The sequence below is a fragment of the Sinocyclocheilus anshuiensis genome, unplaced genomic scaffold (genome assembly GCF_001515605.1).
Source record: "Sinocyclocheilus anshuiensis isolate Anshui unplaced genomic scaffold, SAMN03320099.WGS_v1.1 scaffold97, whole genome shotgun sequence".
NCBI lineage: Eukaryota > Metazoa > Chordata > Actinopteri > Cypriniformes > Cyprinidae > Sinocyclocheilus > Sinocyclocheilus anshuiensis.
This window is the reverse complement of record NW_015540854.1, coordinates 65,846-82,973: the sequence shown is the minus strand read 5'-3', so window position 1 is coordinate 82,973 and position 17,128 is coordinate 65,846. Positions and strand designations below refer to the sequence as shown.

Genomic DNA, 17,128 nt, shown 5'->3' with positions numbered 1-17,128 from the left:
AAGTTTTTGATAAATAAAAAAAATACTGAATATTTATTTGTTCATAGTCTATTGGATGGATATTCTGTGAGACTGCCAGTCTCTGTGTAAGAGACAGAGAGATGATAGTTCTGAAATATGTGAGATATATTCCAAGCATTTTAGTAATTATATACAAGTTACCTAAAAAAATAATAATAATAATAAAAAGAAAAAAAATATGGGAGTCATGCATAGACAGACAAGAACGTTACATATTTGCTGGACAGGATGGAACAGATTAGAAGGGATCAGAGAGGGAAAATAGCCTATGTCAGGCAGAGCCGCAAGGAATCATTACCTTCCTCTCACAGCAGCCGGTAGAATAACCTGGAAGATTTGTTCATCTGATCTGGAAATGAAAGACCTCCTATGCAAAACACAAGGAGACCTTTGGGTATTTGGCGTATTTTAAACATAACCCTAACATTGAAGTGAGGCCTTCAAGTATTATTATATTTTCTGTTTATTTATTATTAGTTTTTTATTATTATTATTATTATTAGTTTGTGATATAGGGCGGTATGCAATACATTTTATCGCATGTAACTTTAAATGTGGCACGGAATAATATCTCGAGCATTTCACTTCATAAATGACCGAGGGATACAAGGCTAAATCCAACTGGCAAGACAGCAGCTTCTTCAAACCTCGCCCTCTCGCCGCAGCCATGACTGCGCTTCATATCATAAATACAGTAATGCAGTGGGAAACCCCGAAATCAGCACATCTGAATATCTGTAAATGCACACGATGCATTAGGTCTAAACACCACAAAGCTGACCAGAAGAAAACACAATGAAAGGCACCAAAACGCTTATGTCTGCTCCACCCAATATTTAAATTAATAATTGGATTTAGACAAGGTGTTTACTAATAAGTCGCGCGTGTACAGCTTAGAAGTAGAGTACGTCCATCCAGTGCGCATGATTAGGCTTGGTCGAGCTCTTACCTGAGAGAAACGATGCGGTTGCGAGACAATGACAGACTTACCTTTGTTGATAATTCGTCACCCAGTACCAGGACAGAGAGGCGCAAACCTCTCGCCGTAGCTCGCGCTCGGTAAGTCCTGTTGCTCTTCTTGGTCCCGCCATTAGTGCGAAGCAGTGAAAATGACAGCGGTACCACAGCTTCCATCCGTTACACCCGCTCTAGTCAACGGGACTCAGACCCCAGTATGAAAAATTAGATGAGACCCTACTGCGTGTCCAGATTTCAATAAGACTCCATCGCAGTGGTTATCCCAATCACAGGCGGCCACATTAGCATTGCAGAGCGGAGAGGAGGCTGATCTCTCCCTGTTCATTCTGAGAACATCAGCCTGAACAATGCTCTCCGGCTGTGTGAATTTTCAGTGTTGGTTAAAATATACTATAAAAATAGAGCAAGAACCTTTAAGGAGCACAGTGAAGCTACATTAAGTGCTGCGGCCAAAAGAATGCAGCAATATAACCACTTGGGAAATCATAAAAAGTTCATGTTCACGGTTACTCGTCCACATGACCATTCTCGGCCAATCCCAGGACCCAGGCACTCATAAAGTTCTATCACAAAGTTGTAAATTTTCATAAAACAACAAGGAATTTATTGCATTTCTTCATGGCTGTTTTAACAGCAGTAGCTCTGCCGTCGCCATCTTTTTCGCTATACAATCCTAAGGAAAAGTTCGTATTTTCGTGCTTGTTTCCATGCACTGGTATACTAACTAAAAAGCGTATTAGTCAAACGTGTAAGATAATAGGCTTAAACGTGATATTTGCCTTTTTGAAGCCACAAAATAACATCAGTGCCCTTTAATTTTTTTTTCATAATTTAAGGCAATTTAGCACGGATCAGCTTTAATATGAAATGAAGCAGGGATACAGTTGTTATAGGTTTAATGTGCTATAACAGGTTAGTGACTAAGTCACTTTTTTGGGGGGATAATTTCTACCTCAAAAGACCATGATTGCTCTTTATTTTTAAAATGTTCGAGCTGAGGATTAGTTACGTTAAAATCAGACCCATAATATTGTACAGTAATATGAAAAAAAGAATTAGCCGATTAAAATAATTTAAATTAATATTTTTAATATTGATTAATACTGTAAAAAGTCGATTCAGACAGAAAGACAAATGAGTGAAAATTTCGTTATAATACAAAAAAAAACATTTCAGAACGAAAGATGTAGGACGAAAACATTTGTCACGTTAATGCAGTACTGCAATGCTCAACCTTGACAGTTCAAGCAATATATACACTGCACACAACTATAGGCTAGATGCACGAAAAATTCGCAATGCGACAAAATGCACGTTATTGAACAGCACAATAAAGCGAACAGCATTGAAGACTTTGGAGATTTGCTTTAAACAAAATAAACACATTAATTAAAATACGGGTCACTTATAATATTACAGTGTTGTCTAAATATGAAAAGGTATTGTCACCAAAAGCTTAACTGCTAAAAGATCTGAAACAAGAAAAGACTGACCGTTTTCCCATTCTGCAAATTTTTGTCCCTTTTATGGCGTTTCCGGCTTTTTTATTGATGCACTAAACACATTAGTTTACAACCCCATAATATAAACGCCTTCTTTTGGTCTCACACGATACAGAATCTGTCACTTCCCTACAAGCACTCGGCTTGACCTAAGGGGGGGAAAACAAAGTCACAATAAGCGAAAACTGTTCTATTAATATTAATGTAGTGACAATGTCACTATAATATTATAGAATAAAACTAATAATGCTTTGGTGCTTTGTGAAATAACTTTCATTCCACTGATCACTGCTAAATCTACTACATTAAATAACTGTTAATTTTCTTGTTAATTTATAGATATTTAAAGAATTCAAATATTTAAAATGTTTTATCATTATTATTTTTATTATTATTGTAATTTGTATTCTTTTGTCCACAACAAAACAAAAACTAAATAATTTTCCCAAATAATGTAAAAGTATTAATAAAAGCTTTTAGCTTTTTTTTTTTTTTTTTTGCGTATTACTAACATTTTAGTAATATACTCATGTAACTGTTAATATAAATAAAACAACTTTTTTCGAGGATGTATTAACCTGATGAAATTAATGAAATTAAATGCATAGAAATTAATAAAGAATAACCGTAAAAGTAGACATCCAGGCAAGGTTGCTTTATTACTTTTCTATTTTTTATATTATTCTTATTCTTATTCTTATTCTTATTATTGTTATTATTATTATATAAAACACTAAACAGAGGCGGATTTTCGAGTGGCCTTTTAGGGCAATATTTTAAAAAGTCCATGCGTTTATAAAAATACATGCTCATCGTATTATCACATTCAGGGATCTTTGGCTCAACATTACTGTGATTTTAATTCGATTAGAAACGAAAAGCAAGCAAAGAACACAGAAAAGAAAAATCCCCGAGAGGCAAAAATTTAAACATCTTGTAGTCAGCTCTAGTTTATTTGAACACTTTCACAAAATATAACAGGGAAAAAATGCTTAAGCAGACAAAAATTTACACATAGATACAGAATAGGAATATATCAAAATATGAAATCATTACAAATAGCTTGCTCCCTTCCGTGTTTGACCCCACAGTGACTAGTCCGAACGTGGTCACAAATATGAGTCACAAATATATGAAATAGCCTATATATTCCAGTATTATTAACACTATATTAATCTATATGTATAGCCTATAATTTAGGCTGCTTATATTGGAGTATTAAACCTATATTAAAATGCGTTTTAAAATTACTTGTATTACTAGGCCTATATTTACTATAGTATAGTCTAACACATTAACACCTCTAACACAAGTTACAGGTAGACGACAGTGACACTTTATACAGTATTGTAAGTAGCATGTCTTTTTTTCCAACTCAGTGTATCCTGAAATAAAGCAGGTTGAATCGATAGTATAGTCTATAGTATAATCTATTTTTATGTCTTCCACTTGCGTGGCTACTCATCATCTTCCTCTTCCTCGTCGCCCCCGATTTGGTCAGCAGCAGGAGAGCAGCGGCCCATTGATTTGTTCTCTTTCTTCCATTTCATCCTTCTGTTTTGAAACCAGATTTTTATCTGGCGTTCGGTCAAGCACAGGGCGTGTGCAATCTCAATACGCCGCCGTCGTGAAAGGTAACGGTTGAAGTGAAACTCTTTCTCCAACTCTAATGTTTGATAGCGGGAATATGTCTGACGGCCTCTTTTCCGGTCCGCACCTGTGGAAATGGGAAAGGATCAGAAAGCATAACAAATACGAATATATGTATACCAACAACATTAGTAAAGAATAATATGAAGTGTTCGAATCTTTTTCGGTAGTTCAAATCAAATGTAAAAAAATTATTCCGCCTGGGTGAATTGGTGTGAATGAAAACAAAACACTTATAATTCAATTAAAATAATTTAAATATGATATAGTGATCGAAAAAATAATTCAGATTTAAGCTACTTCAACTTAAACTTGCCACTTCAATGAGTTAATGTAAAACGAGAAATTCGACATATTTTAGTATTTTCCGTAATATTGCACACTAGGGAAAAAGAGTCAACAACACGCATGCTGCTTCTTGTAGGTGTATTATTATCGCACCATAAGCAAAGCGGCCAGTGATTATACAAACACATTTTCAGATATTGAGATTTGTGACTGTAAATACTTAGATACGACTTGTTAGCTTTTTGCAGAGTGCCTAGGCGAAAAACCATCACATAATAAGCAGTTATTACATCCAGATTTTTTTTAAAAAGCGGCAATCAAATCCAAACGTTTTAAAGACTTCAAAATTATAGTTTTTTATAAATAATTGTATTCCTTACATTTAGGTCACAAACTGTAGTGAAAACATAAAGCAAAACGAAACACACATAGGCTACACATATGTGATTTAAGCATGTGTTTAACCACTATTTAAGCATTAAGTTTTAACTCTATATTAAGGTTAAGACACAACAGTAGCTAATCAAAACTTTGAAAGGTAAAATATATCTTAAATATAAAAGTGGAATGTAATTCAAAAGCAAAATGAAAGTGCACAAATACCCCTTCTGAATGTAAATTCACTGGCTTGCACTCTCCCGTGACTCTAATGGAGCCCTGGCGTTCAGACTTCCTTCTAAACCTGACCAAAGTCAACAACATGATCTAGTTCCCTTACACATAAGCGCTGAAGTGTTCGTCTATCCATCTAGATAAAGAAGCCATCTATGTAAAGTATCCATCTTTTAGCTGCACGTTTAAAGAGAAGAAATCTAACTAGACTTTCAAAACCTTGTCCATGCACGGTCAGTGACTTTCTGCTGTCCCTGCGTTTCCGTTTCCAGCAGACTGTCGACAAATGGGGACTGCTTTGAGTTCGTGTGCTTTTTGAACTTTTTATTGCACTCTTCAGTCGTTTGTATCTTACTTCCGTCTTGTCGGCAACGCCGTGTCACTTCTTGTTGATACTAGTCTAGCACAAACTGTCCAAAAGCATAAAGAATTTGAGTGAAAAGCAGAAGAAATGAGAGAAATCGAGAGAATTAAATACAAGTTTAGTATTGAAATCAATAAAAATGATAAAGCTGTTTCGTTCTTAAAGATGTATAAAATAAGTGCATAAATTGTATGTCCTTGCAGAACGAAACGCTTTTATACGAGTTAAAACAAGGAAGAGCATTGTACTCGGTTACTGTGCAGGGTCTCTACACAGGCTCCCGAATGATAGACATGGAAAAAGAATTTTCATCTGGTGTGTGAATGTGTCTGTCTGTGAATAGTGAAAGAGAAATAAAGCGAGGGACAGAGCCCATCTATGTGAAATATCAAACCAAAGCACGAAATCAACTGAAAAGGCAGCCGGCCCTATAGTAACAAAGACACAAAACCTAATGGTTGGAGGTGCAAGGCCCAGCTTATGTGTCTGATATGTTAAAAAAATTATAGGAGCAGAAGGATTAGCCTACTTCTTGTGATTAGCCTATATGTGTTTATATACTTGTGAATATTTGTTGTAAGGCCCGACTTCCTTCTATGCATCTGTCTACACCAGTTTTGGCGTATCATAAGACCAAATAAGTGGCCTTTACAGCAGACATGACAGGACATCAGTGGACTAATATGATCTTTTTAAAAACAATACAAAATTTAAATGCTTAAAATACCGTTTCCCTATTTGAAAGAGGCTTAATGTTTACAATCGAAATTCGGTCGATTGGCTGCGGATATTATTACAACTAAAATGATTTAAAATGTTGTATCTCTCTGCACAACGACAGTAAGATAGGCTAACTATGACTCATGCATTACTTTTAAATGGCATTGGTATTTCACACAAAACTAAGACACAGAACGAAAATGTACACCAAAGGCGCGCAAGGACTATCTGTCAGTAAATGTCAACAACTTTGCTAATGAGGTATCTGTTTCAAAAGTATTTATGTTGTTGTATTTTTACACTGGGAGCTAACAAGAGAAGAAGCGCCCCAGGTTGACAGTTGACTGATAGGAACGTCGCTGCTCGTGGGGAGTGTCTTGAAAGGCCGCAAAAAATCATTAAAAGAGAACTTGTCGACCTCCTTTTCAAATACGTCAGCCTGGATGTGGGGTGGCTATGTGAGAAGAGTGCAATTACTACGAAAAGTTGACGATTTGTTAAAAACCATTGTTGAGCGAATAATTAGTAGCGGAACTAGCCGTAGATCTTGAGTCGTATGTTTTGTGAAATTTCCAACACATGCGCGCGTGCACGCACGCAGGCATATACATGTACAGCATATGCATATCTAAAACACACACACGCCAACGCAGACACTGTTAAATTTCTGACAGTAATTTAAAACAAAGGTCCACCCAGCTCTAACAGACCCTAGAAATACAAAGCCCCGCCCTCTGTATCGATAATATGAGGATTTTTAGCCATGACTGCCAACATACTAACTTATAGATGGATTCATGTGTACACGCAGCAACATATGCAACCATGACAACAAATATCTTGGATATTTGTTAAAGCTAAACATAATTCATCAAGCCTCTCATATACCGCCCCCTCCCTTTTCCTCAAAACACGAAATACTACTAGGGTGTCTTGAATTATGGCGAGTAATTAGTCATTAAAAAGATCTGAGGAAAAGAACACTTTTTGAAATGACTTGGTCGCTCCCCTTAACCTGTCTCCCTCCCCCTCAGACATACATAGACGCAGACCCCGGTCCTTAAGAAACATTCAGTTTTCACAAACCTGTGCTCCTCATCCACGGATAGATTCGGAGGTTGTTTTCGTTGTTTTGATGGTAGCCCCTCTGCTCTTCTTTATCACTGCTTTGCGCTTTACAGAGATCGCCAGCGCTCACCATGGGTAGATTCGGATGGTCAAACAGAGAGCTGTGCATGTTCAACGAAACAGCTCCCAGTTCATACGCAGTAGGGTACATGCCTTGAGTCTGGCTGGAAAGACTAGCACCGTTAGTGTACATGCTCGACAGGGAGACAGAAGATGTAGAGCAGACCGGTGCACCACTAGAAGCCGAGCCGTAGCCGCTGGCCCGCTGCGAGCTGCACGAAAAGGCGCAAGAAGTTTGCTCGGGAAACACGCCTGTAGAGAAGGCTGAACTGGCCACTTGGTATTTGGAAAACAACGCGTTCGCATAATACAATGAACTCATAATTTGAGAAGTGATTTATATGCCAAGAAGTTTTAGTGTCGGTTTTACGAGGTCCAATGATATATTATAGAATTACAGTCTAGATTTACACCAAAAATCACCCCTTTTTCCTCTGGGGCCACGTGATGGGCAGCACGTGATGAAATATCCTCCAATGGGTGTACGTCTTCCCAGAGCCCCGTCTAATGTGGAGAATGGCTTTGCAGCTGACCATCCACATAAATTTGTTAAATTATTAACTTACAGCCAACGCTACCGTCAACACAAATGCACATGGAGAACACACAAATCGATAGGCTATTGAGAAGTTTTCTGTAATCACCTAAATCCGTGCCAAGAAATAAATAATTGTGGGCTGTACAAACTTATAAATGAGTTCAGGTTGTCCTGATTTAGGAACGTGCCTCCTGTTTGGGAGGCCACCACACAAATAACAAGAAACCTATTTATTTCTGTATTGATTTTCAACACTATTTCCTCTTGTCACCGGTCCTGCGCATACCCCAATCTCATCACTGCATTTCTGCAATGTTTGTACAGTGTGCCCGTGTCAAGAGCAGTGCCTGCTTCAAAGCATCCCTATGTCCTGAACAGTCACCACTAACTAGCCATTTCCATGGCGACGGAATGGTTCAGTGCACCCCAAACAGTTTCCCTGTATATAGTTAGCAAATACGTTCACGCGAGAGCTCTGAATCTTGTCGTGGAACTTGTACTCTCTGAATGTTTGAGAAGCCCACATACTTTAAGACAGTAATTCACCTCACACGATGTGCTCCCATAACTCAAATACCCACATTTAACAAAGACCAGCAAGATGAAATTTCGTTTTAAGAGATTTTCGATGCAGATTCACGATAATACATAGTCTGTTTCTGTTTAGTGGGTATTATGTCGTGTTGTGTTACAATATTGGTCTGACAAAGTAGTCCTGAGGGTTTTCAGTTGTGGTTTCACATGCCGCCTCTCTTTTAGTTCACGTATCTAACTATACATCAAAAATCATACCACACTACATTACTTTTCTATGAGATTTACAAATGTGTAAACATATTATGTTTTATTGTTCCATAAATTTGTTCTCTTCCATTCTATTCCATGTTTGTGCTTATATAGATTCTTTGAAATTAAGGCCTATGTTTTAACATTTTTAAGCGGACATTGGAACCGCACATTAGCGAGAAATGATGTAGAGGATGCATGGTGCCAGGGATTGTCGCTTGTAAACTTTATTGTAAACTTTAATCTGCCGGATTTCTCCAGTTTTAGACACTAGAATACAGTTAAGTATGACAGCAAAACATATAGTCATCTCATAAACTACTTCAGTAAAGGTGAACGACAACAATTTGACTCATAGTAAACAATGGGTCACATGACATAATTTTCAAAATTCTTTTTTATTATGTTTATTCATTTTTATAATCCACTGTGCGCATGCTTACCCCATGAAAGAAAGACAACAAAAATACCATCGATTTAAGAAGAACCAAAGACGTGTAAAAAGAGATTCTACGGCATAAATAGGCAGTTTCATGTTGTTGGAAGTCATTAATTTCTACGTCATCATCATAACATATAAGTGAGAACAGTTAAAAGTGCACCATTTAACTTAAAAACTATACAGCTGCCAAGGTAATTGTTAATGACAATATCCTAACAATTGAAACTTAAGTTTCACGATAATTATTTCACAAAGAAAGGAGACTAGCTTTAACACTATCATACTCTCTGAGCAACAATTAAAAAGTAGAAATGCCTCTTGTCCTTCGTCTTCCTGAAGTTCTGTGGTCACCACATTAAGTTTATAGTCATTCGTCTAGTCCCAGTCATTTTTTATGTTCCTTCCTTGAGTGAAAGATGTAACCACTCGACTTGATTAAAATGTCTCTGTGAGACAAACCTCATGCAAACACCGTTATTCTCTTCATCATTGTCCGTTTTATTTTCCCAATTTATTCTTTGCCATTTTGATTGACTGACACGTACACACACAAACACACACACACACACTCTCTCTCTCTCTCTCTCTCTCTCACACACACACACACACGCTCGCATCCGCTCTACATTTGTTTTGCCTTGTCGCAGTCTTCGCCGGCTGACTGTGTCCCGGATTCCTGTTCTTTCTCTCGTTTCTCTTTTTCGATCTGCTCTTGTTCAGATTTGCTGCTTGGAAACTTGTCCTTGTTGTTTTCCTTTTTCCATTTCATGCGACGGTTTTGAAACCAGATTTTGACTTGTCGTTCTGTCAGTCCCAAAGCGTGTGATACTTCAATCCGCCGCTTGCGTGTTAGGTAGGGGTTGAACAGAAACTCTTTCTCGAGTTCGAGCGTCTGATAGCGGCTGTAGGTCTGGCGGCCTCGCCTCCGTCCGGCAGCTACTGGCAATAAAGAAGTTTACAGATGTTAGACAGAGCTCACAATACGCGCCAAATCGTAATTTTACAATGAAGTTCAAACATATTTGTGAACCAACATTGCACAAAGGCAACTTCCATGCGAAATTAACATCTACAGTACATAATCGCGATACATTATTAGTTTATGGGTAGACTTTTAGTGTACCATGGAGACTCCCCACAGCCACAGTAATTAATGTAAAAGCTCCGCCATTACAAATATAAGTACCACAACACTAATACAAAATAATGAGCAACACTAACCCCACAGTTGAGTGGTCAAAAAGCAGGCTATACTATTTCACATTTTCAAAGGATTAGGCACAGCCATAATTGACATAATCATTGTAAAACGACCATTGTGTACTGAAATAAACTCAAGGCTCACTGTAAGTCGTTAAAGGCTGCAGTAAAACTTTGACCTGGGTGAGCCGTTGGACCAGCTGTGGGGCAAAGTCTCGCACATGGAAACAGCAAAAAGAGAAGGGGCTTTTCTCTCGCCCTCTTCTTCCTCTCTCCCACTCTCCTGTCTTTCTATGGCAGGGTCATTAAACTGTAAAGTGATTCACAAGTTTTGAACACCATAAAACAATAAAAACGGCTATTGTCCCCCCTCCTCTCGTGCACACAGAAAATGCAATTCTAAACCTAAATTGCACTGAGATTTTTTCGTGTGGCTAACCCAGGTTTATGTCACTTACACAAACACACACAACGCGAGTTGGCCGGCTTTTCTGTCTACCGAAGCTCACCTTGAGGTCGCATCCACGGGAACAGCTGTGTGGGCGACGGACTCTGCTCTGCTTTGTCCGTCTCGTCGCCGATGCCCCCCGTGGCGAGCTTGCAGTCGCTATACTGAACCAAGTCGGCGTCTTGAGCACCGAAAAGCGTTTGCCTCTGGAGAGCATCATAACCGTAGAAGTTACCCGGCTCGCCGTGACAAGTTACTGCACAGGGACTCTGCTGGTAAGGAGCTGCGGAGAGCGTGGATGCGCCGTGGTGATAAAACTCCTGAATCTGAGGGGCATGCTGAAAAGTGGCCCCGGTGCCTGGACCGTACACGACGGTGGGTCTCGTCCCTAGGTCCTGAGCAAATCCGCACTCGTAATAGTTTGGCCGCAGAGTGTCTCCACTTTTGTATTTAGTGAAGAGAGAGTTGACGAAATATGAGCTCATCTTTTGATGTTGTAGGCGCTGATTTTGTTGAAGAGTTTGCGTTTGAATGTCTTTATATAAGCGCAGTAGCTTCAGAGAGTTGTCAGTTTCAAAGTTACTGAGGTAACAAACAATGCAGCAGCCAAGCCTTGATTTCCAGTAACTGAACGGTTTGCGTTTGCATACCTTTGTTAAAATAACTTGTCTAAAGCTTCCATAGGCATGTTCCCACTGTAGAGTTCCAGCATCACAATTCTGGTGAAGGGTGCCAGTTCCCAACCAGTTTTCTATGATTTACTCGGCTGCAAAAGAGCAGTTTCATATTTTGCTGTGTGTTTTCACGATCATTTGCATCTTCTATCGGATCCTCGTTCCATTGGCTTTTCGCATCCCTACACGGACACCGCTCTGCGCGATTCTGATGTGAAGAGAGTGAGAGAATGAAAAAGAGAAAGCGAGTGAGAGAGAGCTGAGAGGGAGAGAGCGCGACGGAGCAGGAGAGGGAAGGGGGGCCAAGGGAGAAAGAGGAGGGGAAAATATGCACATTAATATGTTCAAGCGGGTAAGTTAATGAGAAATCTGCCGCTTTGCATCAGATCAAGTGCATAGCCTCTGTCCCTCCACCCCTACTCAACTTCTCCACTCCAAACCCCTTTGAAAGGTTGATTTTTTGCATGTTCATCACAGACAACCTAACGTGATGCATATTTAGTCGTTAATTTCCAAATCTCTAACGAGGTCGAGCCTCCTTTTTTTTTTTTTTTTAAATGTCAGGGTCGAGACGGCCAATCTTAAAAGGTACATAATTTAATTGGCATCAGTTTAAATACATCCTATAAACCTTATAAGCACGCTTAAACTTACAAAATCATCCTCTGCAGCGACCAAGGCGTGCGCATCGAAAATTAGCGAGGTGGTCATATTTAATATTCTGATAATTGTATTTATATAAATATAGTTACAGAGATATGAGGATGGTGAAATGGACCTGCAGGTGTAATGGCAAATGTGGTTGTAAATTGTTTAACAAACTATAAAATGCAATAAACGCCCCTACTGTTTGTTGTTGACGTAGTGCATCATGAAAAGCTGTTAGGTTTTTATGAGGTTCCACGAACAGTGCTGTAAATTCTTCACTCCGGATTTTATCCATGCAGAAATAGTAAGTCCTTTGATTGCCATTTTCGTTTTGTTTTCCATACAGTCTGCCATTGTGTTTAGCACGAGTAAATCTGATTAACATTACCTAGAAAATCCGAGGGGTGAAAAGTACCGTGCAAGGAATTTTCTAATGGTAAAAATGCAACTATCAGTGAATAAATCAATTAAAATTAATTAACAAACAAGTAATATGTTTTACGTGCTTGTATCAGTTTAAAATGTTCCTGGATTCGTTTTGATTTGGGAGAAAAATATGGAATTCTAATTGTAAAATTATTATAGAATTATTTAACTTCTCATATTTTCAAAAAATCAAAGATTTTGTCATTTGTTATTTTAAAGTATGCTTATACACTGAATAAAAATGCTCACCTAACGCACAAAAAGTAATATTTTTTAAATCTATATGACACATATGGTCTAATGCCGGTGCTTGTCATTTTACAACTTCATTTGCATCTATAATAAATTACTGCCGGGGATTTGAAACAATGTCTTTCCCAAAATCATCACCTCAAAGTGACGAATCCTTTTAAAGTTTTATGTTGACTATATGAGGGGGATATTTACATTTCAACACGTGGGGTATATACAATATATATATATTTTCTATATTACGGGTTAATCTTAAACGGTAGTCACGCACATCTTGTTCTACACTTATTAAACGTTTCTTCTCTTGACAAGGACAAGGAGTTCACCAAGTGTATACATTTTTTCTTACGTTTGACCAGTAAAACTTATGATTCGGCTTTAGTAAAATCTAGAATATCGCATGCTAAATTCTGATGTAAAAGTAAAATAGGCTATAATGCATCTAAGAATGACAGACATTCTGTTGTAAACATTTTCTGTAATTTGACTTTCCATTGCATAAATATGTGGGTATATAGCTAGTGAATCTAATAATAAAATTAATGGTGTCAGAGAACGTCGTACTATTGTATGTTTTTGTTTGTTTGTTTGTTTGTGTGTGTTTGTTTTTTCTATAGTTTCACTGCAATAGCAGTAGTCAAGTTATGTGTGTTTTTGTTTTGTTTTTGTTATTTTTGCTGCCAATAAAACATGTGCTAACCCAAGTTTTGTGTGGTGACTTTATATCTTATTTAATCATATAATCATTATATTACCATTTAAAACAATCACTGCTCTTTAGAACTGTATCATTGCTCTAATAATTTCCAATAAGCCAAACTGAAAACGTTTAATAATCTGTTTTGTTAGGATTAAAAGTTAAAACAGAATTACAAAAATGCATTATTAATTATTACATCCTAAGTTTGCGTATCCCAACATTTAAAGATACATTCATTAGTACTCAAAGATGTTTTCAGGATCTTTATCACATAGATTAAGAATCCTCTGAAGTTAATGTTCTTCGTCTTTTTCAAAGGCTCCGCTGTAACACAGGGAAATTGTGTGAATCTTACTTTAGTCAAGTGTAATACCGCACATGTTTGCGAATGTTTTGGCCCCAGCGTTTCCGGTTTGGGGGTGGATGGTGGCCAGCCAGACACTTTTTGATGGAACAACATTGCCATCAAGCGGCAATTGTGTGTTAGGCCTACTCCATGAGCAAATTCAGCTGTGATGAAACGGAAGTTCAAAAGCTAATGGTTCTATAAACAACGGACATAACAACAGAATGAGCGAATTAACAGCTCAGTAAGTGCAAATTCAATGATGTTAAGTACTTATTTTCATTCTCTATAACAAGAAATCCATCTAAAAACCGACACTTATAGGATCGAGTCTTGTGTGTTTTTCATCATATCGAGAAAAGTAATTTAAGTAGGGTTGGAACACTAACACTAATGTTAAACCGTTAAAAAAAAAAAAATTCTGTCTTACTAGTATTTTGTTAATATTTTTAACTGTATTAAGCTTAACATTTAGAATGAGGCTCAAAAAGCATTCCGTCCGTCCATGATGTGCAATTTTTATTTGGGTTCCACTCTTCTTATATTAATGCCCAACTACTACTACCGCTATTAATAGTACCATTACCAAACCTGCTGCTGCTGCTACTACTAGGCTACTACTAATAATAATAATAATAATAGCAACAACAAGAGGCTAATAATAATAGCTGACGCTAGCGGCCTTCCACGTATTATTTTTAATTACATACACACGTTAGAAGAAAAAAAAGTATCCAGGCCACGAAATAACATTTCCATGCATAAATACCTCCCCTTTTTATTTGGGCTGCGTTCTTGTGCACTATTGTATCACCAGCATCACTAAAATACTATTAGTAATCATCATCATTATGTTGACTTTCCTTTTGTTAGTTGTCAATACTGACAGGCTTTAAAACCACAGAGATCAGTTAGTGTGTGTGTGTGTGTGTGTGTGTGTGTGTGTGTGTGTGTGTGTGTGTGTATTTTTTTAAAGAAATATTTCGATTTATTCGAAAGCTTTATTACATTATTATTCGCATCATTGATAATGTAAGTAGCTAGTTATATTACACTATACAACACCAAACCACACACCACGACATAACCATAATTCTTAAATTATTTTTGTTATTCATGTAGACTACATGAAAGCAGCTAATAAACACAATAAACTCAATGTTATAAATGCTATAAATAATAAACTATAGTGAACATTTTAGGGAATCTATGCGAATTTTAATGTAATGTGTGGTTTTGATTTTGAGAAAATTAAATATTTTTCTTTAGCAGTCGGCCTTTGTATCACCAAGGCACAAACGGATGTGTACCTACAAAAAAGTCGAGCCCGGTCCCAAAGGTTGTAAACAAATTAGCGTTGGTCATCCCAGACGTCTCGCCAGAAATCCTTTTTGCGGCAGTTTATGGCCCGCTATAAGGGCTGTAGTGCGTTCGGAAATGGAACAAAGGGTGGGAGTCGATTGAATTGGACTCAGGGCTCTCATGTGGAAGTCCAGATCTCACTCATCCCGACCCCCTACTCTGTAAGGAATCTGGACGGCTAAAGAACAAACGCTGTACACAATAAACGACAAATGCGAGAAAGGGGAAGAAAAAAACAGGCTCCCCCAACGGAGACACAGTGTTTACGCAAATTATTTTGCCTTACAGTTATTAGAATCCTGAAACGTTTTTCACAATTTCTCCCATTTTTTCTCGCGTAGTGTTTGCTTTACAGCCATTTAGTTCTTAACCTTCAGAAATGTATACCCTATAAAGTTTTATTACAGTCATATTATTTTATTGCGGCACACCACATTGAATTTCTTTCTCTTTTTTATGACAGTCGACTTCCCATTTCCTTCGAACATCGAGCGTACATCCTTTCTGCAGTTTGTTTGCTTTCAAAACACCAAAATAAAGGGCGTTAATGGTGCGGCAGGACTCAAAATATCTTCTCAGCTCTAGAATCACCAGGACAGACTTATGCTGAATTAATATGTGACGAAGGCTGAATTCGTACACACATCTGTGAGCCAGGACAACTGGCAATGTCTTCAAAAATATTTAATTGTTGCAATATGTTGAATGCAGAACTTTTTTAAAGCTTCTTTCTTTCCTCTTTCTATTTGCAATTGTGTCAACTGCATAATGGGTAGAACATTGACTGTCTAAATTTGTAGTCAAATCATTGTATTCTTTATTTATTTATTTTTATTATTGCTATGCAACTGCATATGGCTATATTTACCATCGCATTTGAAATGCACATTTTCTCTTACATTATTGAGTGTCTACTCTAGAACTTCAGAGCCTGAAACATTTAGACCTACCTTATCCCTTTTAGTTTGCATAATTTATTATGCATCGCCTCTGCAAGCAAAATATCCTTCTTGACTCTTGATGCATAGCTTGCATCTGGAGGATGCGGTATAGCCAAATGTAACGCCACAGATATCATAAGGGAATCAAATAATACGTTAAGAAGAGAGCCAAAGCAAAGATGTGTCATGGTTATTCTCAGTAATTCGTCTTTCCACATATGAGCTGCACGTTTCTTCATTCCGATTCAAGATGAATGAATGCTCGAACGCACGATAACATATTTACAACATATGACTGACTCTCATTATAAAATGCAGTAAACATTAAAGTAGAGTACTACAGCATGTCCTTCGCTACAGCACAAAAGGACGAGATAAAGTTTGGGCTGGTTTACAATAAAAAAATATAAAGGGCAATTATTGTGCCAAATCAGAGAAAGAGTTGACGTGCTAAATAAATAAATAAATACATAGGCTACTTACATACACACATACACACAAAAAAGCAGCAAAGACTTCAATTTCACCAATATGCATCTATGTCCATGTGTCCGGCTAGTTTCGATAACACAAAGATACACACATCATGCACAGCTAAGTATATTTATTTTAAATTACATGATGAATGTTTAGATTTCGAGAGAAGATTGTTGCTGTGCACTCATTTAGAGAGAGAGAGAGAGAAAAACCATTACATTTTAAATTATATTGTATTTGGGTAACTTTCACCAGCCTGTCTATTAGCTCTGTCCATAGAAATGGAGACAATGTGTGTGGTCTATATGTAAACTTTAATGAGTCCAGCATCAACAGTGCAATAGCACAGATTAACAACACAACAAAACAATAACACAAAAAGAGACAGAGCAGTCGTGTACAAAAACAATTTAGATCTTGCGTTGCGAGTTAAAGTCTGGTGTTGTAATGATTTGTTTTTTTTAATAAATGTACAGAAGCCATGAAACAAGCGTGTTAGAAAATAGCACAGAAAGTGTGTGTGTGTGTGTGTGTGTGTGTGTGTGTGTGCGTGTGTGTGTGTGTG

General features: G+C 37.5%; 2 protein-coding genes across 3 annotated transcripts; both read right to left on the bottom strand.

Moving 5' to 3' along the window:
• Window positions 1-3,871: 3,871 nt before the first annotated feature.
• On the bottom strand, window positions 3,872-7,780 carry LOC107687793 (homeobox protein Hox-B7a-like). The gene is made up of 2 exons (XM_016485251.1): window positions 7,222-7,780; window positions 3,872-4,218 (listed from the first exon to the last, which is right to left on the bottom strand). The coding sequence occupies exons 1-2, from the start codon at window positions 7,643-7,645 to the stop codon at window positions 3,959-3,961; spliced, it is 684 nt and encodes a 227-aa protein (XP_016340737.1). The 5' UTR covers window positions 7,646-7,780; the 3' UTR covers window positions 3,872-3,958.
• Window positions 7,781-9,658: 1,878 nt separating this feature from the next.
• On the bottom strand, window positions 9,659-11,608 carry LOC107687792 (homeobox protein Hox-B8a). Of its 2 annotated transcripts, none has more exons than XM_016485249.1 (2): window positions 10,799-11,608; window positions 9,659-10,028 (listed from the first exon to the last, which is right to left on the bottom strand). In XM_016485249.1, exons 1-2 carry the CDS (start codon window positions 11,220-11,222, stop codon window positions 9,712-9,714), a joined length of 741 nt encoding a protein of 246 aa, XP_016340735.1. In that variant the 5' UTR covers window positions 11,223-11,608; the 3' UTR covers window positions 9,659-9,711. The 2 variants fall into 2 exon arrangements, with proteins under 2 accessions (XP_016340735.1, XP_016340736.1); XM_016485250.1 differs by having other exon boundaries at window positions 9,659-10,025.
• Between the last annotated feature and the right edge of the window lie 5,520 nt (window positions 11,609-17,128).